The sequence below is a fragment of the Eschrichtius robustus genome, chromosome 19 (assembly GCF_028021215.1).
Source record: "Eschrichtius robustus isolate mEscRob2 chromosome 19, mEscRob2.pri, whole genome shotgun sequence".
Taxonomy (NCBI): domain Eukaryota; kingdom Metazoa; phylum Chordata; class Mammalia; order Artiodactyla; family Eschrichtiidae; genus Eschrichtius; species Eschrichtius robustus.
This window is the reverse complement of record NC_090842.1, coordinates 8,201,697-8,229,462: the sequence shown is the minus strand read 5'-3', so window position 1 is coordinate 8,229,462 and position 27,766 is coordinate 8,201,697. Positions and strand designations below refer to the sequence as shown.

Sequence of the window (27,766 nt, the reverse complement as noted above, 5' to 3'; positions counted from 1 at the left end):
CTTGCGGGAGGTGGCAAGAAGGTACAAAGCAAAAGAACTGGCCTAGGATGGGGTCGGGGCAGCATTTAGGACCTAATACAGACATGGGGCCAGATCATGCACGTTAGCGCAGATGAGGGGCAGGAGGCTCCAGCTTAAGGACCAGCTGGGAGAATTCCAAGTCCAAACTGGGCGTGAGAAGGAGGAGCAGAGCCTGACCCAGACCTCGCCTCTCTGGGCTACAGTGCTGAGGGCGCGAGATTGGAAGCAAGGGCTCTGGGAGGTGCGTGCGGCCTCCGAAAGGCACTGGTCCTGTGGGGACACGAGTCTCGGGTCTGATGGGTGAGACTCTGAGCCGCCCTCGGAGCAGCGGCTCCAGAGCGGTTACCATGGCTTTGGGCGCCTTTAAGCGCAGCCAGGGATTTCCGACGCAGGACAGGCCTTGTCTGGAGCGTCAGTGGCTTGGCCTCCCCACGCGCATAGGTGTCCGTAACCAGTGCAGGCACGTGAGCGAGCCCACAGTGCCCTAGGTGAAAGAGACAAAGGGACAATTACTGCCTGCCTGAGGGTCAGGGCCGGGGTGGGGGTAGTGTGTTTCCCTAGGCTGCCCGCAAAGCCCCAGCCGAGAGGAAGACCAGCCACGTACCGAGTCCATTCTCCGCCAGCGCCGCGGGGCTCACGTGGCAGTCGCCCAGGTCCTGCTCACCCACGTCATTCAAATCCAAGCCGGGCTGGTGGGACCCGTTTCCAAAATGCCTCTCTTCCTTCTCGGAGCCGGCGTCCCCGTTTTCCATCCCATTCTGCGCCTTTTTCAGGGGCATTATTTGCAGGCCACTGGGGGTAGTCCTGTAAGACACCGTCTTGGTGGCCCTGTCCCCGCCTGCAGGGGGCTTGGCCGGATACCCTTTTTTCGGCTTGGACAGGGAAGGGTTGATCCGCTTCCGTTTATGGGAAGTCCCTTTGCTCTTGGCGGATTCCGAGGGCCTGTGGGACAGCTTCTCGACCGAGGGGCCTCGGCCGTCACGCAGAAGCTTGGAGGCGCCAGGCTGCTTCCCCGACTTGAGCCTCTTGTCCTTGGCCAGGTGCAGCCCGTTGAACTCATCAATGAACTCCTCACAATGCAGCAGGTGGTGCTCGGGCTCCCACGTGTCCTCCGTGCTCCCGTAGCCTTTCCACCGGATCAGATACTCCCATTTTCCCTTCTTGTTCTTCCTCTTGTCTACAATCCTTTCAACCTGGGATGCAGGAGGAGGATCAGCAAAGAGAGAGAGAAAGAAAGAAAGACAGAAGGAAATAAAAATTAGTCCCAGGCCACAGGAACAACGCAGAGCCCTCGGGATAGATGGATCCGCCCTGGCCGTGGGGCGAGCTGCTGCGGAGGCAGGAAGCTGACCCTCCCAGGAGCCTTCAGGAAGGCTGGTTTATTTTAGGACATCGCTGAAGGGAACCGGCGGTGAACAACAACCATCGCTGTTTCCCATGACGACTGCATGATGCCACACCCGCCTGGCTGCATCTACCTGTCTATCCAAGGCTTACTCTTACTTGAAATCGCATTGCAAGCGTTCACTGAAGATCTTTATTCTTTTCATTGCACCAAAGTAGAATCAGACTTTTAAAGACCAATTTGGTGTGCGTTTGTTTTTCACCGTTACTTATAATAATAAGTAACATTGAGCGTTTACATTATAGGCACTCTGCTAATGTATCCTTACTTACAATGATACTAATGATTAGTAACATTGGCTGGGCATGTGTGAGGCAGACGCTACTAAATGCTGGGCATGGATGCTCCCGTTTCATTTTCTCCAGAGAACAACCCGATGCAGTAGGTGTTCTTCCTATCCCCACTTTACAGAGAGGGAAGTGGGGCTGACAGATTGTCTCCCAACCAAGCTCCAAGCTGGTAAGAGCAGAGAGCTGGGATCTGAACCACTCTCACCCCAAGTTTTTTTTCTTAATCATTAGGCCATACCAACTCTCTCTCAACTATAAAAATCTTCCATATTGACCAAAAATGACTAGAATCAATGAAGCCCAATATCCCCCATTCAGCTCCCCCAGCTGCAACATAGGGGGTACAGCTGCGAGGTAAGGTGATGGGTGACATTTTTTGAGCGCCTATTGTGTACCTTGCATAACCCCACGGGGTGTACATTATTAATGCTCCCATTTGATAGATGAGGGATTAAGTATGAAGCAACCTGCCTACAATGCAGGGCTAAGAGGTGGTAGAGGTAGATCTGAACATATATCTGGTTTTCGAGCCATGTAACTCCTGTCTATGTACCTTCAAAAGTATGTAAATCTCTCTTGTCTTCAACAAGACATGGAAAAACACACTTAGAAAATGCCAGTCCGAAGGCTAATAACTGGTGAATCGGGGTGAAGGGTGTGTGAGGCTTCACTTATTATTCTCTCAACTTTGCTATACATTTGAAATTTTTAATTAAAAAAAAATTGACAGAAAATTTCCAGTGCTCTACCCAAAAAAGAGCTAAATTTCAATGAAAAAGTAAACAATTATATTCAAAAGTTTACTATATTTTAATGTCAAGATAATATACTTTTCTAGGATGGAATTCGACCCAGTGAAATGAAGCAATAAGTGAGGAATATGCCCTCGAAACTCATGGGGAAAAAAACCAATATGAGAGGGGAGAAGCGGTTACAGTTATAGTTGATAATTGTTAAAGATGGGTAATAGGTAAATGTGGGTTCATTATACAACTGTTTATGCCTGCATGTTGGAATTTTTATGTGTCTAAACTTTTCCATAATAAAAAATAAAAATTTTTGAAAAGTGAGATTATCTCCCAATGATCTATATACAACAGAAGCTATGCAAAATAATTAAACGACTTTCATTGCTTTGCACTTAATAAATATCTAAACAGCTAGGCCATATTGCCTCTTTATAATACTGCTTCTTCATAGACAATTTAAATTGTTTCCTTAATTGATCCATCTGAAATCAAATTGGCCTATTTCTATGAAAATTTCTTTCCTTATAAAATGCTCTGTAAACATCTGTTTTAGATTTATTACATAATTTCTAGATGTATCACACAAACTCTATAATAGCTTGAAAAAGTAAAATCACGCCAAACGAACGCAACTTCCAATCTCTGAATCAAGGAATGGGACTAGCTGGGTGTTCATTTGTGATAATGCTGCAGAAAGTCAAGAGTGTCTCTGGAGGAGCCTGCAGCTTTGCACACTTGTAGGACTTTGAAGGGGGAAACCCTCTGCAAGTTAACGGAGGGAGGAAAGTGAACAAGCAACATGGCACTGCTGGAAATAGCAGCATTCCGGAGAAGGCCAACCCAGGAGTGTCAGGAGGAAGCCCAGAAATGTCTAAGGGCTATGAGCTAAGGGATGTGTGTTGGCGTGGAGGTCTCCAGCTTCAGATAGCATGTGCTCGGCTCCCAGAATGGAGAAACTTCTTCCCCAGAATAAAGCAGAAAACCATGTTAGACAAACAGCCAACACAGTGATAGGTGGGTAGGTGGATGGATGGGTAGATGGATGGATGGATGGATGGAAAAATGGATGGTTGAATGGATGAATGAACAGATGGCTGGAGAGTGGAAAACCAGCTGCTACCCCAGTGTGGCCCCAAGGAGCCATGTAGACACTCCACCCTTGCTGGATGGATGAAGAGATGGGTAAATAGTGGGATGGGTAGGTGGGTGGACAGACAGATGGATAAACGGATGGGAGGATAGTGAGATGGGTAGGTGATGGAAAGATCTATAAATGGACAGATTACTAGATGGATGGGTGACAGGTGAAAGGGTGGGTAGAGAGGTGAGTTCAGGAGTGGATGGGTGGATGGATAGATGGCACACACTCATCAACATGAACTTAGTATAGTATTTAAGAACACATGCTATGGAGCGAGACTATCTGGTTTAAATCCCCTGCTTAGGAGTCGTGTGTCCTTGAGCAAGTTACTAAACCTCAGATGACTCACCTAACAAGGGGGAAGTAACAGCACCTACCTCATAGGATGACAGTGGAGAATATACAAATAAGGAGATTAGCATTCCAGAGTAAAGGTCACTTAATCTTGCATACCCTCCCGTGAATACAAACCTGGGTGGTATCTAAAGATAATGTGTCTCCACCCTGCAGAACACGACCCCCTGAGGACACTCAACTCCTCCCCAGGAAGAAGACAGAGTCGAGTCCACCTACTTAGATAAGTCCTTCCAAGTGTGGGAGATGGCTGTGCAGAGGAGGGCTGCTCGAGAAGCTTGGGCAGTCAGCAAGGGTGGAGTGTCTACATGGCTACTTGGGGCCACACTGGGGGAAGAGCTGGTTTTCTTCCCTCCTAGTTACTGGAGGATTGAGTCACAAGTGGCTTTATGAGGGACAGAAAGGCCACTGCTTCAACCTCTGGTCCCATCCAGAAAGCCACTGGGTGGCTTGACAGTCATTTCTACTTAAATTAACCCAATACCAACAATGAACAGTATTAACAGGATTATTAATGGCCTGACATGCAGGGGAAAAACTATTGGCTCTTCCACTTTCTATTCACATTGACCCTGGGCAAGTTGCCCAGCCTCTCTGGGACTCAGTGTCCCCATCTGTCAAACAGAAATAGTAATAATAATAATAATAGCAGCTTCCTGCAAGGTTGTTGGGAGAACTAAAAGGAATAAGGAAGGTGTGATTGAGAAAGTAAAGTGTCTTGAACACCACAAAGCACTACGAGGAGATGAGGGGAATTGCTCTGAGAAATATAAAACTTCAGGTGACAAAAGTGATTTTATATACATGATTTTTTCTACCGTTTAAACCTTTTGTAAAAAACAGGTATTTTTCAGGTTCAGAAAAACAACTGCTTTTTCTGAAAGACGACAATGCCCACAAGGAGCTCAGAGGAGAGCTGGCTCCCAAACACCCCATCAGACTTTGAACGTGCCATCTCCTGGGACCTAATCTCCTTCTTTACATCCCTGTACAGGTTTTCTGACCTCAAATAGAACCAGAACTCTAATCTGTTCTGTTGATAACAAAAGCCTACATTATTTAGGACTTGAATGTTAAATGACTGCAACATTCTCTGTCTGGAAATCCTGCCTTTCCCTTAAGCTCCCCCAACCTCCGCCACTGTCTTCAACTCCTCACACCTGTTGAAAACAGAGACCTGGGCCCCCAGGTGCTAGCAGCTCTGCTCTTGATGTCCCGCGCCCATGCTACCTGCACAGGCCTCGTGCACTACCTGAGGCTCAGGCCCTCCAAATGGAAACAATGCTCAATTCCCTTCCCCTGTAGTTACCTAGGAATGCGTGAATGATATTAAAAAAGCATGTGCTCACACACCTGCCACCTTCTCTATTCAAAGGTAAGCGATCTGAGGCCCTGAATGATTCCTTTGAGTTCAACCAAATTATTAATTAACATGTTCTCTCTGTGATCCCCGCTAACACAAGATGCTGCTCTACTGCAGGTGGGGGCAAGGAAATTCTGAGGCAATTATTACCAGTGCCACAATGACAAGTGGATGGCTGTCTCATTAGGAATAAGGATGACGACAATCACCTTTAGTGGTACATGCTAAGTTCCAGGAACTGTGTTAAGAACTTCTAAGCTTTCCACTGGGCAGTATTCTCACCACTGACAGGTGAGGAAGTTGAGGCTCAGAGAAGTTAGGTGAGTTTCCTTCCATCACACAGTCAGTAGGTGGTTAGCCAAGACTGGAACCCTAGTTCGTCTGACTCCTCGGCCCAAGTTCTTGGCCACCTGGCTACACCTCACCAGTGGGAAGCCACCAGAACCGGGCAAGCAAGGTGCCAACCATGTGCACCACAAGCACTGAAGAAGGAAACGGCTTCATGAAGTCCTTCATCCAACACTGTAATGTGTGTCCGTACACAAGGCACCACAGGCCATGGTGAACCCACAGACCGCCAGCATGGCACCCACAGGCTGGTGGGGACACAGCGCTTCAATGAGGGAACACGAAGTCACAGGTGATAACAATTATGAAAAGTGCTCTGACGGTGAAGAGAAAGGGGCTGTGACAAAGAATGGCTACTTCAAATTGGATGAACAGGGAGGTTCCTCTGAGAAGGGATGGGGCCTTCGGAGATGGAGAAAATGTGGACCAGTGAGAGGTCTCTCCAGGCAGCCGAACAGCCTCCTCAGCTGTTCACTGGCAGGTGAGCCAATACCACCCCCACCACCTAACATTCACTCAGCATTTACCAAATGCCAGCCACTGTCCTATGTGATCCCTACACAGTAATGTAATATTATACATATTAACTCATTTAATCTTCAAAATACCTGAACGACACAGGTAACTTTATTCTCTATTTTATAAAGGACAAAACTGAGGCGCCCAGGGATTAAGGACCTCGGCCAAGACCCCACCTCTGACAAGCAGCAGAGAGCTAAGACTTGGTCTGATGCATCTTGGCTCCAGACCCCATGCTTTCAGTGATGACACCATATCCACTCCCCACTCTTGCTCAGTGAGCGCAACCTGACTGAGGCTGATGACATATGTGCAACTTCTGATGCTCCCCCCCAACTCCTGCCAGGTCACAGAAAACCTACAGCATCTTTACATGGCTTAAAAGTGGCCTCTCAAAGAAAACTCTAATTCAAAAAGATACATGCACCCCAATATTCATAGCTGCACTATTTACAATAGCCAAAACATGGAAACAAATGTCCATCAACAGGTGAATGGATAAAGAAGATGTGGTATATATATATATGCTGGTACATAATACATACAATGGAATATTACTTAGCCATAAAAAATGAAATAATGTCATTTGCAGCAACACGGATGGACTTCACCTATCATACTAAGTGAAGTAAGTCACACAGAGAAAGACAAATATCATATGGTATCACCTATATGTGGAATCTAAAAACAATAATACAAACAAACTTATTTAGAAAATGGAAACAGACTCAGACATAAAAAGCAAACTTATGGTTACCAAAGGGGAAAGGGGAGGGAGGGATAAATTAGGAGTCTGGCATTAGCAGATACACACCACTATTTATAAAATAGACAAACAACAAGGTCCTACTATATAGCACAAGGAACTACATTCAATACCTTGTAATAACCTATAATGGAAAAGAATCTGAAAAAGAATAGATATATATATATATGTATGTATAACTGAATCACTTTGTTGTACACCTGAAACTAACACAACATTGTAAATCAACTATACTTCAATTTAAAAAAAAAAAGTAGCCTCCTGAGCTTGACTCTCCTGGGGTCCCCCAGCATGCCATGAGGGCCTCCCTCCCCTCCTGCTCCAATTCTCCATTGGTTCAAAGGGAAACAGACTAATCATCAGTCATATTCCCTATCCCAGCTTCCCATCAAACCAAAAGAGTATATAAAATGACAATAGCTCGGGAATCCAAGATCACCAACGAAGATTTTCCAGACTCTGGAAGGAAGGCCCCTCGCACCAGATGGCATTGGATGAGAAACTTTGGGTTACTAGCACACGTCTTAACCTCTGAATGTGAAGAACAAGGCCAAAAAGGAATAAAGGAAGATGATGTCCACAACTGCCGTCTGCCCACACATACACCAGAGCAGCCATCCTTGGACAGTCCCCAGATCCTGGACCTCAAACCCCACACCCACAAGGACCTCTCTTTCTGCATCCTTTCAACATCCTGGGACAGCTTCCTTGGAGGTAGAGAGGCACAGGCTCCCATGTTTACAACTTGGGGTATGAAGTCCTCGGGAAGAGTAAAGACGGGACAAGTTCTGGGGACAACCAGGTATGGACTGTTTCAGGGCTAGAAGGTGGTGGTTGCTTCAGAGTATCTAGTCAGAGAAGAAGGCAGTAAGAAGAGGTGGCATGTCCCGCTCAGTCCAGTCAAACTACAATATACTAAGGAAAGAGCTGGCAGACCAAGAAATTCGGCTCATAGCCGTGCAGTTCAAGCCAGCATCTGGGTGAGGGTCTGAATGGGGAACACAGCAGCATCCAAGTGAGGAGGGGACCAAGAGGAACTCCCACACCCACTCTGTTGGAAAACACTAAATCAGAGAGACCTCTCTTTGATCAACAGCACACAGACAAAAACTGGTAACGTATTTACAAAAACGTCTAAAGCAGAGCAGAAGCAAGAACTACAATCCTGCAGCCTGTGGAACAGAAACCACATTCACAGAAAGATAGACAAGATGAAAAGGCAGAGGGCTATGCACCAGATGAAGGAACAAGATAAAACCCCAGAAAAACAACTAAATGAAGTGGAGATAGGCAACCTTCCAGAAAAAGAATTCAGAATAGTAATAGTGAAGATGATACAGGACCTCGGAAAAAGAATGGAGGCAAAGCTCGAGAAGATGCAAGAAATGTTTAACAAAGACCTAGAAGAATTAAAGAACAAACAAACAGAGGTGAACAATACAATAACTGAAATGAAAAATACACTAGAAGGAATCAAGAGCAGAATAACTGGGGCTTCCCTGGTGGCGCAGTGGTTGAGAATCTCCCTGCCAATGCAGGGGACGTGGGTTCGAGACCTGGTCTGGGAGGATTCCACATGCCGCGGAGCAACTAGGCCCGTGAACCACAACTACTGAGCCTGTGCGTCTGGAGCTTATGCTCCGCAACAAGAGAGGCCGCGAGAGTGAGAGGCCCGTGCACCGTGATGAAGAGTGGCCCCCGCTTGCCGCAACTAGAGAAAGCCCTCGCACAGAAATGCAGACCCAAGACAGCTAAAAATAAATAAATAAATAAATAAATAAATAAATAAATAAATAAATAAATAAATAAATAGCAGAATAACTGAGGCAGAAGAACAGATAAGTGACCTGGAAGACAGAATAGTGGAATTCACTGCCACAGAAGAGAATAAAGAAAAACGAATGAAAGGAAATGAAGACAGCCTAAGAGACCTCTGGGACAACATTAAATGCAACAACATTCGCATTATAGGGGTCCCAGAAGGAGAAAAGAGAGAGAAAGGACCCGAGAAAATATTTGAAGAGATTATAGTCGAAAACTTCCCTAATATGGGAGAGGAAATAGCCACCCAAGTCCAGGAAGCGCAGAGAGTCCCAAGCAGGATAAACCCAAGGAGAAACATGCCGAGACACATAGTAATCAAACTGACAAAAATTAAAGACAAAGAAAAACCATTGAAAGCAACAAGGGAAAAACGACAAATAACATACAAGGGAACTTCCATAAGGTTAACAGCTGATTTCTCAACAGAAACTCTACAAGCCAGAAGGGAGCGGCATGATATATTTAAAGTGATGAAAGGGAAGAACCTACAACCAAGATTACTCTACCTGGCAAGGATCTCATTCAGATTCAATGGAGAAATCAAAAGCTTTATAGACAAACAAAAGCTAAAAGAATTCAGCACCACAAAACCAGCTCTACAACAAGTGCTAAAGGAACTTCTCTAAGTGGGAAACACAAGAGAAGAAAAGGACCTACAAAAACAAACCCATAACAATTAAGAAAATGGTAACAGTAACATACATTTTGATAATTACCTTAAACGTGAATGGATTAAATGCTCCAAGCGAAAGACACAGGCTTGATGAATAGATACAAAAACAAGACCCATATATATGCTGTCTACAAGAGACCCACTTTAGACCTAGGGACACATACAGACTGAAAGTGAGGGGATGGAAAAAGATATTCCATGCCAATGGAAATCAAAGGAAACCTGGAGTAGCAATACTCCTATCAGATAAAATAGTCTTTAAAATAAAGAATGTTACAACAGACAAGGAAGGACACTACATAATGATCAAGGGATCAATCCAATAAAAACATATAACAATTATAAATATACATGCACCCAACATAGGAGCACCTCAATACATAAGGCAACTGCTAACAGCTATAAAAGAGGAAATCAACAGTAACACAATAATAGTGGGGGACTTTAACACCTCACTTACACCAATGGACAGATCATCCAAACAGAAAATTAATAAGGAAACACAAGCTTTAAATGACACAATAGACCAGATAGATTTAATTGATATTTACAGGACATTCTGTCCAAAAACAGCAGATTACACTTTCTTCTCAAGTGCACACAGAACATTCTCCAGGATAGATCACATCTTGGGTCACAAATCAAGCCTCAGTAAATTTTTAAAAATTGGAATCATATCAAGCATCTTTTCTGACCACAAGGCTATGAGATTAGAAATCAATTACAGGGAAAAAAAAACCTAAAAAACACAAACACATGGCGGCTAAACAATACGTTACTAAATAACCAAGAGATCACTGAAGAAATCAAAGAGGAAATCAAAAAATACCTAGAGACAAATGACAACAAAAACACGATGATCCAAAGCCTATGGGATGCAGCAAAAGCAGTTCTAAGAGGGAAGTTTATAGCAGTACAAGCCTACCTCAAGAAACAAGAAAAATCTCAAATAAACGATCTAACCTTACACCTAAAGGAACTAGAGAAACAAGAAGAAACAAAACCCAAAGTTAGTAGAAGGAAAGAAATCATAAAGATCAGAGCAGAAATAAATGAAATAGAAAGAAAGAAAACAACAGCAAAGATCAACAAAACTAAAAGCTGGTTCTTTGAGTAGATAAACAAAATTGATAAACCATTAGCCAGACTCATCAAGAAAAAGAGGGAGAGGACTCAAATCAATAAAATTAGAAATGGAAAAAAAAAACAACTTCTAAAACACATCAGAACAAGATCATAACTAAAAATTCTCAGTAATATCCTACTAAGAAAAGTACTACTATACATTTCTGGATAGCATTTGTGTCATGTTTTCAAAGACTACAGAAAATATGGCCTCTGTTTTTAAAAGACAGAGAGAGGAAAAAAAGATAAATGATGAAATGAAATAAATAGGTTGAGTAGGGAACTGAATTGAAAGAAGACCCATTTACATAAGAAAGGATGTAAGGAAACCAAAGGGGGAAAAAGAAAAAAAAAAAAAAAACCCACACGCAAAGAAATAAAATTCCCATTGGAACCAGGAAAGGACAGAGCCAACATGCAGAAAATGAAATCAGTGATGTATACGACATACTTGAAGAGCTCTCCAAGAATGCAGAAGAAAAGGACACAGAGGTTTTTAAAGAAAACATTAAGGAAAATGAGTGTAGGCATCCAGGAGGGTTAACAGACACCCAAGCAATGTAAGTCTGACAAAGGGAAAAAAATCAAAATGGGACAAGAACATTAGTAAGGCATAACAGAAGAGATCTCTGTATCTTGAGTCTGTAGGTCAAAAAAAGATCTCTGGGGCTTCCCTGGTGGTGCAGTGGTTGAGAATCTGCCTGCCAATGCAGGGGACACGGGTTCGAGCCCTGGTCTGGGAAGATCCCACATGCCGCGGAGCAACTGGGCCCATGAGCCACAATTACTGAGCCTGCGCGTCTGGAGCCTGTGCTCCGCAACAAGAGAAGCCGCGATAGTGAGAGGCCCACGTGCCGCGATGAAGAGTGGCCCCCACTTGCCACAACTAGAGAAAGCCCTCATGCAGAAACTAAGACCCAACACAGCCATAAATGAACCACAGATAAATAAATAAATAAATAAAATTTTAAAAAAAGATCTCTGATGGGGGAAGCAAAGGTTGAGAATAAATCAACTTTATTTCTATTCTTGCAAAACTTAATTTCAAAAACTTAAACTCCCCATCTCACACCCCAACCTTCCTCCATCCAAAATGGTACAGAAGTTGAAAACATAAATATTGTAAACTTAAGAATTCTAAAACCAGTCAAGTGGATCTTCAGCTGAAAAGGAAGGAGGACGACATTTTGTTTGTTAAAGGACAAAACATAAACTAACCCATTAAAAAAATGAGCCTGGAGGATCTCATAATGCCAGAAAATAAGAAATGTTCAATCAATCAATCAATCAATCAATCAATCAATCAATCAACCCCAAATGATGGCAGGGGAATGCCAAAGGAGCCAACTGAAAGAGCTCCCAGTGACCAAAGCTGGAATAATTTGAATCAGAAAATAGTGATAGTACTACATGTATAACCTAAAGAATAAAATAAATACCCATGAGTTCACCTGATATAAATAAATGAATTAATGATCAGAAGTTGGCCTGCAGGCCAAATCTGGCCCAGTGTCTGTTTTTAAGAATAAAGATTCATTGGAACACACCACGCCCATTCATTTATGTATCATCTACGGTGCTTCACGTTATCAGAGTTAGTTGTGTAACAGAGACTGTATGGTCCACAAAAACTAAAATATTTGCTATATGGTCCATTGCAGAAAAAGCTTGCTGACTCTGGAATAAATAAACAAATGGGAGAAGGGACAAATATTCCTTATAGCTGAATTCCAAATGATAAATGTAAAAAGGATAAGGGAAATAGAAAAATCACCATTAGAGCACCACAGTAATAACTGCTACAGACAAGAGCCGCAGACGGATGCTAAAACTAGTTGGTAAAACTTTAAAGAGAAATAGGATATTTGCATAGCCTGAAAATATCTCCCCCGACATATTTATGAACTATCATGGTAGTTTTAACAGATGCCCACCAATTGATCCTCTTCCCTTTAGGAGGTGCAGCTTAATTCCTCTCCCCTTAAGTGACTGGACTTAATGACCCCTTTCTAACAAACAGTATGCAAAGGAAAAAAAGAGTACCTGTACGGTGCAGAACCCTGGCCCACACCAGTGATCAAGGTTACATCACCTGCATAAATCGTGTTGCTGCCACGTATACTCTGATCTGATTCACTGAGAAGTGCACTTCCCCTTTGTGGTATAATCCCCCAAATCCATAACCTATTGATTACACATCAGACAAACCCAAACTGAAGGACAGTCTACAAAATACTTGACCAGTACACTGGAAAAGTATCAAGGTCACAAACTACAAGGAGACCAAGATATGGCCTTAGATTGGAGGTGACTGAGGAAAAGCAGTAACTAAATGCAATGTGGTATCCTGGACTGGATCCTGAAACAGAAAAGGATGTTCATGGAAACACTGGTGAAATCCTAATAAAGTCTGTAGGTGAGTTTACAGTGTAGCACCAATGTTAATTTCTTAGTTTTTATAAATGTACATGGTGTAAGATGTAAATACTGGTTAAGGGGTATATGGAAACTTTGTACTATATAACTCTTCTGAAAATCCATAATTATTTCAAGTTTTTAACGTACAATTTCAGGTTACGTGAAAACTTTAAAAAAAGCATATGAATAATGGGAACAACAATCATAAAACCTAACAATTCCAAGTACTCATTATATACTTATTCGCTTAGTAATACAAAATAAAAGAAAGAACAAAACTGTATCAGGCAGGATGAAATTTTATAAAGAATATCAAAGTAAAATTTGAGGAGCAAAAATGCATTAAATAGGAAAGGAAGTTTTTTTAATTAAAAAATACTCACTAAATACATAATAGTTATGAACTTTTCTGTATCAAATAACAGACCCAAAAATAACTTTTAAAAATTCAACAGAAAATTGGTAGAAACAATTTGAACTGGAGACTTAAACTCAATACTTTCAGACTGAGACAGATCAAGCAGATGAAAAACATGGATATAAAGAATCTGACATATAAATATGATGGTTGCTCAAGTAAATATTACATATATTTGTATGAACACAAACTTTTAACTGCATAATCTGTAAAGAAAATAAACTCTACAAAATTTCAAGAAAATCATCCATGGAACACTTATAAAAATTGATTAAATACGAAAATGTAAGAGGAAAAAAATCCCTAGTGAATGCCAAAATAGAAGATATTTTACAGACTGTGATCTCTAAATACATACAGTACTATAATACCAGATAACACAATTTTAAAATAAATCCCAACCACTTGTAAGTGAACAAAGGACCCTAAGTAACCATCAAATAAAGAGCTAAGAAAAAACTACAATAACATTTTTTTTTAATCAAAAAATGCGTACACATATAGTCGAACAGTTGGGAGGCAGAAATAAAGATGGAAGGAAGAAGTTAAAACATCTACCCTCAGTAAGCAGTAAAAGAAAACAAACACTCTTGGGCAGAAAGAGGAAAGAATAAATATCAAAGCAGAAATTAACAAACTAGAAAATGTAAAAAAGCTGAACTCATTGACATTCAAAAACTGATTTTTGAAATAAAGAGCAAAAATGGCAGAGTAGGCAGCTCCAAGGGTTTGTTTCTCCACAGAAACACTGAAAAATCAAGCAAAAACGTCAGAATCAACTGTTTTAGAATTCTGGAAAACAAGGTTTGTAGCAACCAAACGGAAGGCTGAATCAAGAAAAACACAGCTCAAAAACAGTAGGAAAGCTTTTTGTCATTTTTACTTAGTCTTGCCCTACCCACTCCCCAGCTCAGCAGCAGTCTTGAATAAAGCAGCCCACACCCCCAGTATGGAACCACGGTCCTTGGTTCTGGAGGAAGAAAAGCAATCCTTATCCTCAAAGAACTGTGTTTGTTGTAACTTGTCTAGGGGCTACCTGAGGAATGACATAAGCACTTGTTTTTGTATTGCTCAAAACTTACTTAGGTTGGAAAATAGCTATGCAGAGTCATTCTTTCAAAACAATGTATGCAAATGCACAATCTGCTGCCAAATGGGACAAAAGAGTACAGGTGAGAAAAACAATAGATGCACCAAAAGCCTGGGAAGAAAAGATGAAGAGTTTCCTCGGGAAATTCGGGGATTCAAAAAAGCTACATACATGCCCAAAGCAGGATGCATGCCCAGAAAAGATGGTCCTAAAACTTTCCCCTCTGGCTGATCTCTAAACTTAGTGCATGCAGGAAGTGAAGACTAAGGCAGACTTGTAAATGCCCTGGCTAAGCATTGCAGGAATGTCCCAACACAGAGCCAATCTGAAAAGCCTAATGTTCATAGCAGCATTATTTTCAATTGCCAAGGTATGGAAGCAACCTAAGTGCCCATCAGCACATAAATGGATAAAGAAGACGTGGTATATATATATACAATGGATTATTACTCAGCCATAAAAAAGAATGAAATATTGCCATTTGCAGGAGGATGGATGGACCTAGAGATTATTGTACTAAGTAAGTCAGACAGAGAAAGGCAAATATATGATATCACTTATATGTGGAATCTAAAAAAATGATACAAATGAACTTATTTACAAAACAGAAATAGACATAGAAAAACTTATGGTTACCAAAAGGGAAAGGGAGGGAGGGATAAATTAGGAGTTTTGGATTAACATATACACACTACCATATATAAAACAGATAAACAACAAGGACCTACTGTATAGCACAGGGAACTATATTCAGTATCTTGTAATAGCCTATAATGGAAAAGAATCTGAAAAAGAATATATATATACATATATTGAATAAATAATTGAATCACTGTGCTGTACACCTGAATCATTGTAAATCATTCAATTTTTTAAACCTGGTGAAAAAATTCTACATCTGGCAAAACTACCCTTTAAAAATGAAGGAGAAATTATGATATCCCCAGGTAAACAGAAACTCAGGTAGTAATATTATTAGGAAACTTGCTTTACAGGAAATGCTAAAGGGAGTCCTTTAGGCTGAAATGAAAGGATACAACATAATAACTTGAAGCAACATGAAGATTAAAGAACTCCAGAAATGATAACCACATAGGTAATATAAAAGCCAGCACTACTGTATTTCTGATGTGCAACTACTTCTGTACGTTTCCTGTATGACATAAAAGACAAATGCATAAAGCAATAATTATAAGTGTATATTGATGAGTATAGAATATATAAAGATGTAATCTGTGATAATAACATCATAAATGGGGGAAAGGGAAGCAGGGTTTATATACAAGCAGAGTTTTGTACGATATTGAAGCTGCACTAATATCAATCCAGTAGACTGCTATACACTTAGGATGTTAATGGTAAATCTCATAGAACCACTAAGAAAATATCTGAAAAATATACAGTAAAGGAAATCAGAAGGGAATCAAAACAGCACATTACAAGAACTGATTTTTGAGGCAAGGCAATAAAACAGATAAATTTCTGGTAAATCCCATTGAAGGAAAAATAGAGAAAATACAAATAAAATGAATCATAAATGAAATGAGAATATAACAGATGTAAAATAAATGCATATAATACCATGTCTTCTAACATGCTGAAGAGTTTGAAAACAGGTGAAATGCTTATTATGAAATAATATATGCATTAGCAAAAATGACTCAGAAGATGAAAGTATAAACAGACCAATAACCAGGAAAGAAGCAGATATAGTTATTAAAGTTAAACATCTGAACAGAATAACAACCCTAGGAAAAAATGGATAGTTATTAAATAATTTTTTAAGAAAAGGTTCTACCCTAAAATAGGTTTACCCAGGAATCTTACCAATGTTTAAGAAATAGGTAGTTCCCACAGTACAGAAATGATTTTAGTGCAGAGAGAAAAAATGGAATGCTTTCAAATCCACTGAACAAATCTATTTTGTTCATGAAAACTTATAAAAGACAGCATAACAATAAAATATATATAACAATTTCACTGATCAATATGATATAAGCATTTTATATAGAACTAAAAAACAGGAGTAATATATTTAAAGGATAAAATATCTCAAAGTGACAGAACGGTTAAATTTAAAAGTCTAGGAGGAAGTTCCATATTAATTGGTCAAAGAAGAAAAAAATGAGATGATCTTAACAGATGCTGAAAAGTTAATTACCCAAATTTTAAATTCATTCCAGACCACCTCTCCCCACAAAACAGGGACTAAAATATATATGACAAAGAAAAGCAATATCAAACTGGAAGACTGCACCAATTCTAAGAGTAAAATTTAATAAGCACTTACACTGATGTCAAGATCAAAACAAAATATGTACAATTATTTCGCTATTGAACTATTTTGGGTGACAGAGCAACATATGAAAATACAAAACAAGAAAAGGAGACATGAATATAGAAACAGAAGACAAATTATCACTATATTAGATAATATGATTATATATCTTGTATGTCTAGAAAATGTGACATAATTAATATAAAACAATTTGACTTGACCAGAACTTACAAAGTTTAGCAAATGCTTAATAAAATAAATATAAATAATTCACTATCAACATTGCTCCATAATGAAACTACACATTCTCTTCGAATATGCATCAAGTATTCACAAAAACAATGACATCTTACACTTCAGTTAAATCTCAATACATTAGAAAACATAACAAAAATCACACAATCCATAATTTCAAAATTTATTCTAATAAAATTCTGAATCAACAAGAAAATGACAGAGAAGAAAACTCTATGTACTAGGCTTCCAGTTTCTGCTTAGTTTGTAGAGCTGGAAAACAACTGCTCCCTGCTTTAAAGAGTAAGAACAAGAATAACAAAAGTCCAGACAAACTCATGTTCATGACTTGCCTAGAACTCACCACAGAACAGATATTGAGGGGAAAACAACTAGCCCAAAATCTCAGATGCCTGCAGAGAGAGACTGAATTTGATACTTACCTTGAGCAGATGCCACTGGACACCAGCTCTAATGGAGAAGATGAACGGCGCAAGATCAAAGAGAAAAACTCAGTGGAAAGAAGGAAACGATAAGAAATAATCAAGCAAAAATGCTAGAAATCAACAACATAATAAGAAATATGAGAATTTCAAGATATAGACTGATCAGTAGACTCGACATAGCTGAGGAAGAAAATCAGAAAACTTGAAGGGAGGTCAATAGAAACTAAACCAAATTGAAACACAGAGAAAAAAAAGCAGGAAAAAAACAGGGCATCTAAGAGCTGTAGAATGATATCAGATAGTCTGACATACATGTCAGTGGAATCCCAGAGGGAAAAGAAAGGGAGAATAGGCAGAAGAAATATTTGAAAACTGAATAGCCAAAAATTTTCAAAACTGATGACAGTACCAAAACACTAATCCAATAGCTCAGAAAACACTGAGCAGGATAAATACTCCTCCCGCAAAAGAAAACAATATAATACAGTGCAATATACTAACTCATATCATACTGAAACTGCAGAAAACAAAATACAAACAGAAAATCTTGCAGTCAGTCAGAGAAAAAAAGATGCATTTCATATCTAGGAACAAAAATAAGCATTATATCAGACTCCTTATCAAAAACCATGCATGACAGCAGAGTAAAATAACATCTTAAAGGTGACGAAAGAAAAAAATGGTCAAGCAAGAACTTGTCCAGCAAAAATATCTTTCAAAAAAGAAAAAGGAAAAACTTCTCAGACAAAAACTAAGGGAATTAATCTCCAGCAGACTTATTCTACACAAAATGTTAAAGGAAGTTCTTCAGATAGAAGGAATATGATAACCAGACAGAAACTTGGATCTACACAAAGAAATCCAGAGCCCTGGAAGTGGGATAAATGAAGGTAAAAATAAAACTTTTTTTCCTTACCTTGAATTGCTCTAAAGTTAAATGACTATCTCAAGCAAAAAGAGCAGCAATGCGTTGTGTGTCCATGGCATAAGTACAAGTAACATGTATGACAACAATAGAACAAAGGCAGAAGGGAAATGGGAATATACGGTTGTCAGGTCATTAAACTACAATGATGCAGTGTAAGTTATATAAAAGTAAACTGGGTAAATACATGTAATGCAAACTTTAGGGCAATTAGTTTTAAAATTAAACAAGAGATATAAATAACTGCCAAGATAAAAATAGAATCACGAGAAATGCTGAACTTTTTTGAAATTTTTAGCTCAGAAGGCAGAAAAATGAAAAAATAGATGAAGCAAACAAAAAATAGCAACATTTTAATACAAGTATCAATATATAAATAATTACATTAATGTAAAGGGTATAAACATCAAAGTAAAAGACAATATTGAATTGGATTTTAAAAAGTGATGTTGTTTCTAAGTAATCTACTTTCAATCTAAAGACACAGGTTAAAAGTAAAATGATGGGAACATATACTGTGAAACAATAATAAGGCTTCAGCAGTTATATTAATATCAGAAAAAGTAGAGTTCCAAACAAAGAATACTACTAAAGACAAACAGGAACATTAACATAACAATAAAAGAGTCAATATTCCAAGAACATACAACAATACAAAATATTTATGCACTTAAAAAGAGAGTTACAAATATGCAAAGCAAAAACAGAAAACTGGAAGAATGAGACAAATACACATTATAGTTGGAGAGTTCAGTATTACTCTCAGTAATTAACAGAACAAGAAAAGATGAAATCAGTATGGATACCAAATTCCTTAAAAACACTATGAATCACCTTGACCTAACTGACATTTATAAAAAATCTCACACAAAATACACATTCCTTTCAAGGGCACATGGAACATTTACCATACTCTAGGCCATAAAACAAACTTTAAAAAGCTCAGAAGAATGAAAATCATGCAAACTATGTTCTCTGACCGTAAAAAAATTAAACTACAAATTAACTAAACTATATCTGGAAATCTCAGATATAGTTTAATCATTTAGAAATTAAACCACCCACTTCTAAATTACCCCATGGGTGAAAGAAGTCTCAAGAGACATTATAAAATATTTTAAACTAAATGAAAATTACATGAATACAACATATCAAAATGTGTGGAAGGCAGGTAAAACAGTGTTCAGAGGGAAATTTATAGCATTACACATGCTGTTATAAGAAAAAAAAGAAAGGTCTAAAATAAATAATCTGGGACTTCCCTGGCAGAAGACTCTGGGCTTCCACTGCAGGGGGAGCGGTTTGATCCCTGGTCAGGGAACTAAGATCCCACATGTGGTGTGGCATGGCCAAAAAAATATTAATAATAAAAATAAAATAAAATAAAAAATCTAAGCTTCCACCTTAAGAAACTAGAACAAAGAGCAAATTACACTCAAAGCTAACAGAAGGAAGAAAATAATAATAAAGGTAGGAACAGAAATAAATGAAATTAAAAACACTAACATTAAAGACAATATCAATGAAGTCAAAAGCTGGTTCTTTTAAAGAACTGTAAAATTGATAAACCTCTAGCCAGACACAACAAAAAAGAAAGTGAAAACCCAAATTACCTATAACAGGAATGAAAGAGTGGACATCCACAGAGACCCTCACATATACATTTAGGTCCATAATCCATGTTTGCCAGGGGGTGGGGAGAGAGGGATGAACAGGCGGAGCACAGATGATTTTTAGGGGGGGTCAAACTATTCTGTGTATTACAATGATGGATACATGTCATTACATACGTCTCCAAACCCACAGAACGTACAACCCCAAAAGTGAACCCTAAGGTTAACTATGGACTTTGAGTGACAATGATGTGTCAACGTACGTTCATCAATAAAAAAAAAAAAAAAAAAAGACAGGCACTTCCCTGGTGGCGCAGTGGTTAAGAATCCGCCTGCCAATGCAGGGGACACAGGCTCAAGCCCTGGTCTGGGAAGATCCCACCTGCCACGGAGCAACTAAGCCCGTGCACCACAACTACTGAGCCTGTGCTCTAGAGCCCACGAGCCACAACTACTGAGCCCGCGTGCCACAACTACTGAAGCCCACATGCCTAGAGCCCGTGCTCCACAACAAGAGAAACCACCGCAATGAGAAGCCCGTGCACCGCAACGAACAGTAGCCCCCTTGGGGCTTCCCTGGTGGCGCAGTGGTTGAGAATCTGCCTGCCAATGCAGGGGACATGGGTTCGAGCCCTGGTCTGGGAAGATCCCACATGCCGCGGAGCAACTGGGCCCGTGAGCCACAATTACTGAGCCTGCACGTCTGGAGCCTGTGCTCCGCAACAAGAGAGGCCGAGATAGTGAGAGGCCCAGGCACCGTGATGAAGAGTGGCCCCCGCTCACCGCAACTAGAGAAAGCCCTCGCACAGAAACGAAGACCCAACACAGCCAAAAATAAATAAATAAATAAATAAATTTATTAAAAAAAAAAAATAGCCCGAGGGAAATGCCGTCTCACACACACCCCATGCCTGTCCCATTTTCTCCACCAGTTCCAGGAACCTGGGCAGGGATAGGTGTGAAGGGTCTGCTCTCACTGGCTAAAAAAAAAAAAAGAGTAGCCCCCACTTGCCGCAACTAGAGAAAGCCTGCGCACAGCAACGAAGACCCAATGCAGCCAAAAATTAAATTAAATTTTTAAAAAAGACAAATGACAGATTGACAAAATACTGACATTTATAACAAAGGGTTAATGTCCAGACCATATTTTTTAAAACTGTGAAATCAACAACAACAAAAAATTTAAAACAATAAAAATGGGCAAAGAACCAGAATAAAAAATTCAAAGAAATAAATATAGATATAACATGGAAAAGCACAGTCAATCTCATCACTAATCAGCAAAAGTAGCAATGAAACAATGAAGAAGATTGGCAAATACAAGGTTGATAATATGCATTGGCAAGGGTGTGGGGAAATGTACAGCCACATATGCCTTTGGTCAGAATGTAAACTGGTATACCCTTTAGGGTAATTTAATAGATAATCTGTAAAAATTTTTAATGCACAGATAATAGATATCTTAAAATTTTTAAAATGCACACACACAGTATTTATGTTTAGGGTCACATCACACTAGTTCAGGCCAATGGACCATGAGCAAAAGAATTGTGTGTCCCCTCTGGAGAAAAACCATTTCATTTCTGGCTCTGTCTCCTCCATGCTCGTAACACCAAGGAAGCCATAACCTGTTTTTGGTGCAGCTGCAGGAGAGTTAAGCCTCCATCATCAGCCTGAGCCCCTGAGGGGCTGGGTGGAGCTGAACCCCCCACCAACCCGCCTTCCTCATGTAGCATGAGTGAGAAATAAAACTCTGTTGCATTAAACCACTGGGAATAAAAACTGCACAAATCCTTGACCCAGCAATTTGTCTTCTGGGTTATCTATCCTGACTGTACAACTGTTTCTAAAGGGAAAAAGAAATCAAGGCAGACCGTAGGTAATCATCTATCAAAGGAGAATGATTAAAGAAATTAAAACAGAGCTATATGCTTTGATATAATAGTATGACTCCATTTCTGTTAAAATACACATATGCAAATGGATACAGGGCTAGAATAATTCACTGTTAATTGTCTATAACTGTTGCCTAATTCTGAACAACGCTCGGCTCTCAGGCTGGGAGTGGGATCACAGAAGAGGCACTAAGGGAATCTTTGATTTTTATTCAATAGTCTTCTGCACTGTTTAACTTCTCTCGGTGCAAGCTATTTATATAGTATCCGTGCCACTGTTAAATCAATAAAAATATTTTTAAATTAATGCATTTCCTATACAACCTAAACGACCAGCTAGAAGATATAACGGGAAAAACTGAGCCCATTCCGAAAAGCAACCAAAAAGATTAAATAGCAGAGGTTAACTTTTACAAGAAATATTGAGAAACCGTAAGAGGAAAAACCACAAAATTCTGCTGAGATATTTCAAAGGGCTCAAATGAATGGAGCTGTATGTACAATGTTTCTGGGTGGGAAATATTAATATATTAAAGATGTCAGATTGCAACCAACTGATCGATAAAAATCATGCAGTTACAATCAAAATCCCAATGGGTCCATTTTCAGAACTGTTCAAAATGATTCTCAAGTACCTCTGGAAGAATTAAACAGAAATAGTCAAGAGATTTTGAAAAAGAAGAAAAATGAGGAGGTACTTCCACAATTATATAATAAAGCACGATATAAAGCCACAATCATTGTGAGTACAGTATTTGGGCAGGAAAAAAAAATCAAATGAATAAGAGAGGAAGCCCAGAAACAACCCTCAGTATATTAGGAAATAGAATCTGAAAGGGAAAAAAAGTGGCATCAAAAATTAGTGCCAAAAGGAAGAATTCTTGGATAAGTGGGATAATTAAATAGGAATGGGGTGAGAAGCAGACCCTCACCTCACAATAGAGGAATCAGAGTTTAGTGTTTGTTTAAATCTAATTCCAGATGGTTCTGAGAGTCAGAAAGCTGAAGGACACACACACCACCACCACCACCGCTGCATACAAAACTGAAAACCTAGAATAAAATGGAGGTGGAGAGCCATCTGATTGTTAGTTGAAAGATACCCTATATTTAAAAAGAATAATTTTTCACTCTGAAAAAATTTGTATATAAAAATAGAAACAAAATCAAAAGGCACACAGTAAAATGGAAAAAAATCAAGAGACATTTCAGACAAAAGCTTAAATAATTACCACATGAAAATCTCAGGAACATCATTAAGAAAGGTACATAAATGAGCAAAGGGCATGAAGAAACTCTTCACAGATGGTATATACAAATGGCTACTAAATATGTAAAAACACTTTAATTAATGAGTGAAAAATGTAAACAAAAACAAGAATGAGGTGCTGGTTTTTATCCATCAAATTAAAGGATTTTTTTGAAAATCAATAGTGCTTAATGCTGACAAGGGGATGGACCCCTTGATGTACCATTGTGAAGCACCACAACGTTCAGAAGGGAATTTTACAGTATGTATTAAGAGCCTTAAACACCCATACTCTCTGACCCAGTAATGCCTCCTCATGGACTCCAAAAACTTGGCAAAGCATCATACATGTCTACTGCAGCATACATGGAAGCAGACTAAAACGTAAATCTCTAACAAACAGGTTAAAATGAAACATGCACGCTCTAAAAATTGTATCTACAAATAGGCTTTAATGATGTGGAAAAGTGATGAAATATGAAATGGAAATGATTTTCATAGCTTCAGGGAATCCTAAATTGTTCCAGTTATGGCCCTTAACAAGTAACATCTTTCTGTGTGCGCCCCCTTTGCAGCGGGACTTCACCTCTCTTCTTATCAAATGGTGGAGTGTATTTTCCAACCCTTGAATCTGGAGTAGGCTTATGACTTGCTTCAACCAACACAATGTGGTAGAAGGGACGTCATTCAACTCCAAACTCTAAATAAGCCTTAAGAGACACTGTAGCTTCTAATTTCACCTCCTTGGTCCACTGCCCGGAGACCACCAGGTAAAGAAGCTGGTCTAGCCTACAGAGGATGAGAGGACCAGAGGTGCCCAGACAGCTGCCAGTACCTTGTGCCAGAAAGGTGAGTGAAGCCTCCTTGGACCATCCATCCCAGCTGCATGAGTAAGCCCAAGACACCAACAGAGAACCATCCAGCGCACCCACTGAATCATGAGAATGATAAACTGTTATTTTTCAGCCACTAAGTCTGTAGCTGATACACCATGATATAAAATTATATTAGAAAACTAGCTCAGTCATGTAACGTACGACACATGTAACCTTAGACAAAAAGATAAGAAGGAAATACTAACAGGAATAGAAAACCTTATTTATAGAATTATCTCAAACATGCAGAATACATACACCTGGGAAAAAAGAGAGGAAAGGCTGTTGAATGCTATATCCAGGGAGTAGGATTCGAGTTGAGTATCTTCATTATACTCTTTTACATTTATGAATTTCCTTTTATTCACAGAAAAACACATGTATATAGCATTATGCTTTAAACATTCATTTATTTCCCCAACTAGATTATGAACTCCTTGCTGCTAAGTAAAGACCATGTCTTTCGACTGTGGACCCAAAGGCTTGTCACGTAGCAGGTGAACAATAAATGTTTGGTAAATGAAAACATGGAGCACCTGGGCTTCACAGATTCCGGACTGGGCTGCGGCTGCCAAACTCCTCTCGCTCCCTGGCTTTCCCTAATGTCCAATGGACCAGACCTGGTGCCCAGGGGTCAATGACCACCCATCCAAGTTGCCCTACGGCAGGTCTCCTGGCCGCCCTGTGCTGGCTCAGGCCAAAGGGCCTTCCCGTGGGGTCCTCTAGGGACTGTTCTGGTTGCCCCGTATCATCATATCATTTCTAGATTAACCATATAAAATTACTACTATCATTGCAATGTAACACTCCAAGCAGCCACAGCTATTCTCTCAGAGCTAATACAAAATATGGAACTCGTTTATTCATTCAACACACACTTTATTGAGTGCTTATCACGTGCCAGGCGCTATGGTAGACGCCAGAGGTACAATGGTGAGTAGAATCAAATGTGGTCCTTACTCTCATGGGCATACAGTCTAGTGGGGGAGGCAGATACTGATCAATAACATCACCAATAAACATATAACGACAAACACTACACGTTTGGAAAGAATTCACTGCTTGACCCCGGCTACCAAGAAACAATTAGTTATACTGAATTATCAACTTGGAAGCATGGGACAGCCCCAGAGGAAACCATTCCCCTTCCTACACAAAAGTAATTAGCACAGGTGACAAGAATGCTCTAGGTTACAGAAAATATGGACAAGAATGAAGTTGAGAAGGTCTGTGGTATGGACAGGGACCACCTGGAAGAAGGAAAAGGAGGAAACAAGGGCTGGGGGTGCAGGCTTCCTGGCCTACTGCCCAGACCAGGCAATCAAACATCTTCATCAGAGTGAGGCAGACAGAGGACTGTGTCTCATTCATGGGGAGCAGAGGTGGGTGTAGGAAGGGCTGGCTCTTTGACGGCCTGGCTAAGGCACTGGATGAATCACACCTACAGACTCATTTCCTGCCAGATAAAGTGGAGGTCTGAGCTGCAGCAGTCAGAGACTTTCCGCCTCTGTTCCGGCAAGTCCTACAAATGGATGGAGGTGTCACGTCACAAGAAGTCACCTCGGGGCAGTGTGGCCAGTGAATATCCCCCCTTCCAAGTCCATCCACCCAGAGCCAGCCACTCTGCTTGGGGAGAGGTCAGAGATCTGCCTGATACCGCATTCGGAGCTAAAAGAACATTTCCAGACGATAAAAAATAAATGTGAAAAACCTTGAACAAGATGATCCTTGTTTAAGGAGACTTCTGGAAACTTCCTTCTGGTTCTATGATTTTAAATGCTCTAGTAGAGAAGTAGCCTCAAAGAGGCCAGAACACAAAGCTCCCCCAGGTTGCCTTCACCAAACTCCAGACGCTTTAGTGGTGTCATTCTGATGTCTAAGCCCACACTGAAGTCATAATCCTTTCCTCATTTTTAACAGATTGCATGTTTGTACAAAATGGGTTATTCTGTTTGTAACAGAATGGCCACATCTAGCCCTCCAGAAAGACAGACCCATTAAGTTAGGGGAACGAAACTCATCTGAACCCTGGCACAGGTCAGGGCTGGTACTTCAAGGGGGCTGTAATACAAGGCACAATTGTTTCATGGCCATTCACGGGGAAAACTGCAGTAAGAGACCACTGATGTCTCTTACACCACAAGTGTCTTCTCTTCCAATATGGCATCAGGGTACTGAGGGAGTCTAGATCACTTTACAATTAACCAGAAAGCAAGGCAAATGGTTCCTCTTCCAACAGAAGGGCTCAGAGGGCCAAACTCCTCATTGGTGGGGCAAAGATGGCACCCTTCCCTCCCCTGTGTCCCATGAGAAGGTTGTAGAGGATGTTAGGTCAACGGAAAAACCAGCATGGGATGGAAGGATAGGAGGAAACTCTCATTCACCCAATAGGAAATAGAGAAGTCACAGCCATTATCTCGGTACAACCTTATCACTCCCTTAGGAGGAGCCAACACCATCCCATGTTGAGGATGAGGCTCAGAGATTTCCATCAAGGAGAAAACTCAACCTGTCCCTTGAGAATACAAAGGGCATCACTGTGCCCAAGAGGCCATCAATAAGTACTAGCTGGTAGTCAGACCTCCTTTTAAAAATGAACAAATAAATAAAAGGCACGGTCTTCTTTTTAAACTTATAAATGGAAAACACTAGACGCTCATTTTGTAGTTCAAATTCTTCTCAGCTCCAAAGTATGAAGACAGAGCAGACAGGAATCTGGTAATGATGGAATCTGTATTACAAAGTAAAACTGATGCAATCCTTATTTATTATAAAGCAAAGTGAGGCAATTACCTACCTACATTCCTATTTTTAAATACAAAGATAAAAACTCTCTTCTGGAAACACAGCTCCTGTTTGCAAATTGAACAGAAGCATAAGACACCAGTCCAACAACAGGAAATACAAATAGAAAAAGCACAGTGAGGACTTCCCTGGTGGCACAGTGGTTGAGAATCCACCTGCCAATGCAGGGGACACGTGTTCGAGCCCTGGTCCGGGAAGATCCCACAGGCCGTGGAGCAAATAAGCCCATGCGCCACAGCTACTGCGCCTGCGCTCTAGAGCCCGCGAGCCACAGCTACTGAAGCCTGCACACCTAGAGCCCGTGCTCCGCAACAAGAGAAGCCACCGCAATGAGAAAACCACACACCGCAATGAAGAGTAGCCACCCCTCGGCCCAACTAGAGAAACCCCGCGTGCAGCAACGAAGACCCAATGCAGCCAAAAATAAATAAATAAATTTAAAAAAAAAAAGAAAAAGCACAGTGAGTTCTGCTTATAACTTGTTTTGAAAACACAAATTTGTTCCAGTACGATTGATATGAAGGTACAATTTGAACATAACGCAAACTTCGTGTTCACGTGTGCACAGTTTTCACCCATCAGAAACACTAGGTGAATGCAGAAACCCACACAAAATGTGCACTCACACGCACACACACACACGTCACACATCTATCAGCCGCCTCAGTTCACCATGTGTGTTATGAGCCACAGCAATCCACAACTTTCCTCAATTCAGACAACCCTCCTTCCAAATTCACAACCACTCTTCAGCTGCAGCCCTTCTCAAACCCACTTCCACAGGCCAACTTCCAGTCACATGTATTGTTGTAGGTATGTGTTTCTTAACCATTTAACATGTGCAAAACTGTGCTGCCTTCTTTTTCTGACTGTGTCACTGACAAAGTTTTTGAGCTTTGTGCCTTACTCTCACTTCTCCCATAAACCCTGTGGGTTTTTATT

The 27,766-nt window shown here is 40.3% G+C and overlaps 1 protein-coding gene across 1 annotated transcript in view; it reads right to left on the bottom strand.

Moving 5' to 3' along the window:
* CDYL2 (chromodomain Y like 2) overlaps nt 1-27,766 on the bottom strand; it is a 180,576-nt gene that overhangs the window by 56,246 nt on the left and 96,564 nt on the right. The window contains exon 2 of the mRNA XM_068528808.1: nt 626-1,214. Coding sequence (XP_068384909.1) covers nt 626-1,214 — 589 coding nt within the window. The remainder of the gene's footprint in view (nt 1-625; nt 1,215-27,766) is intronic.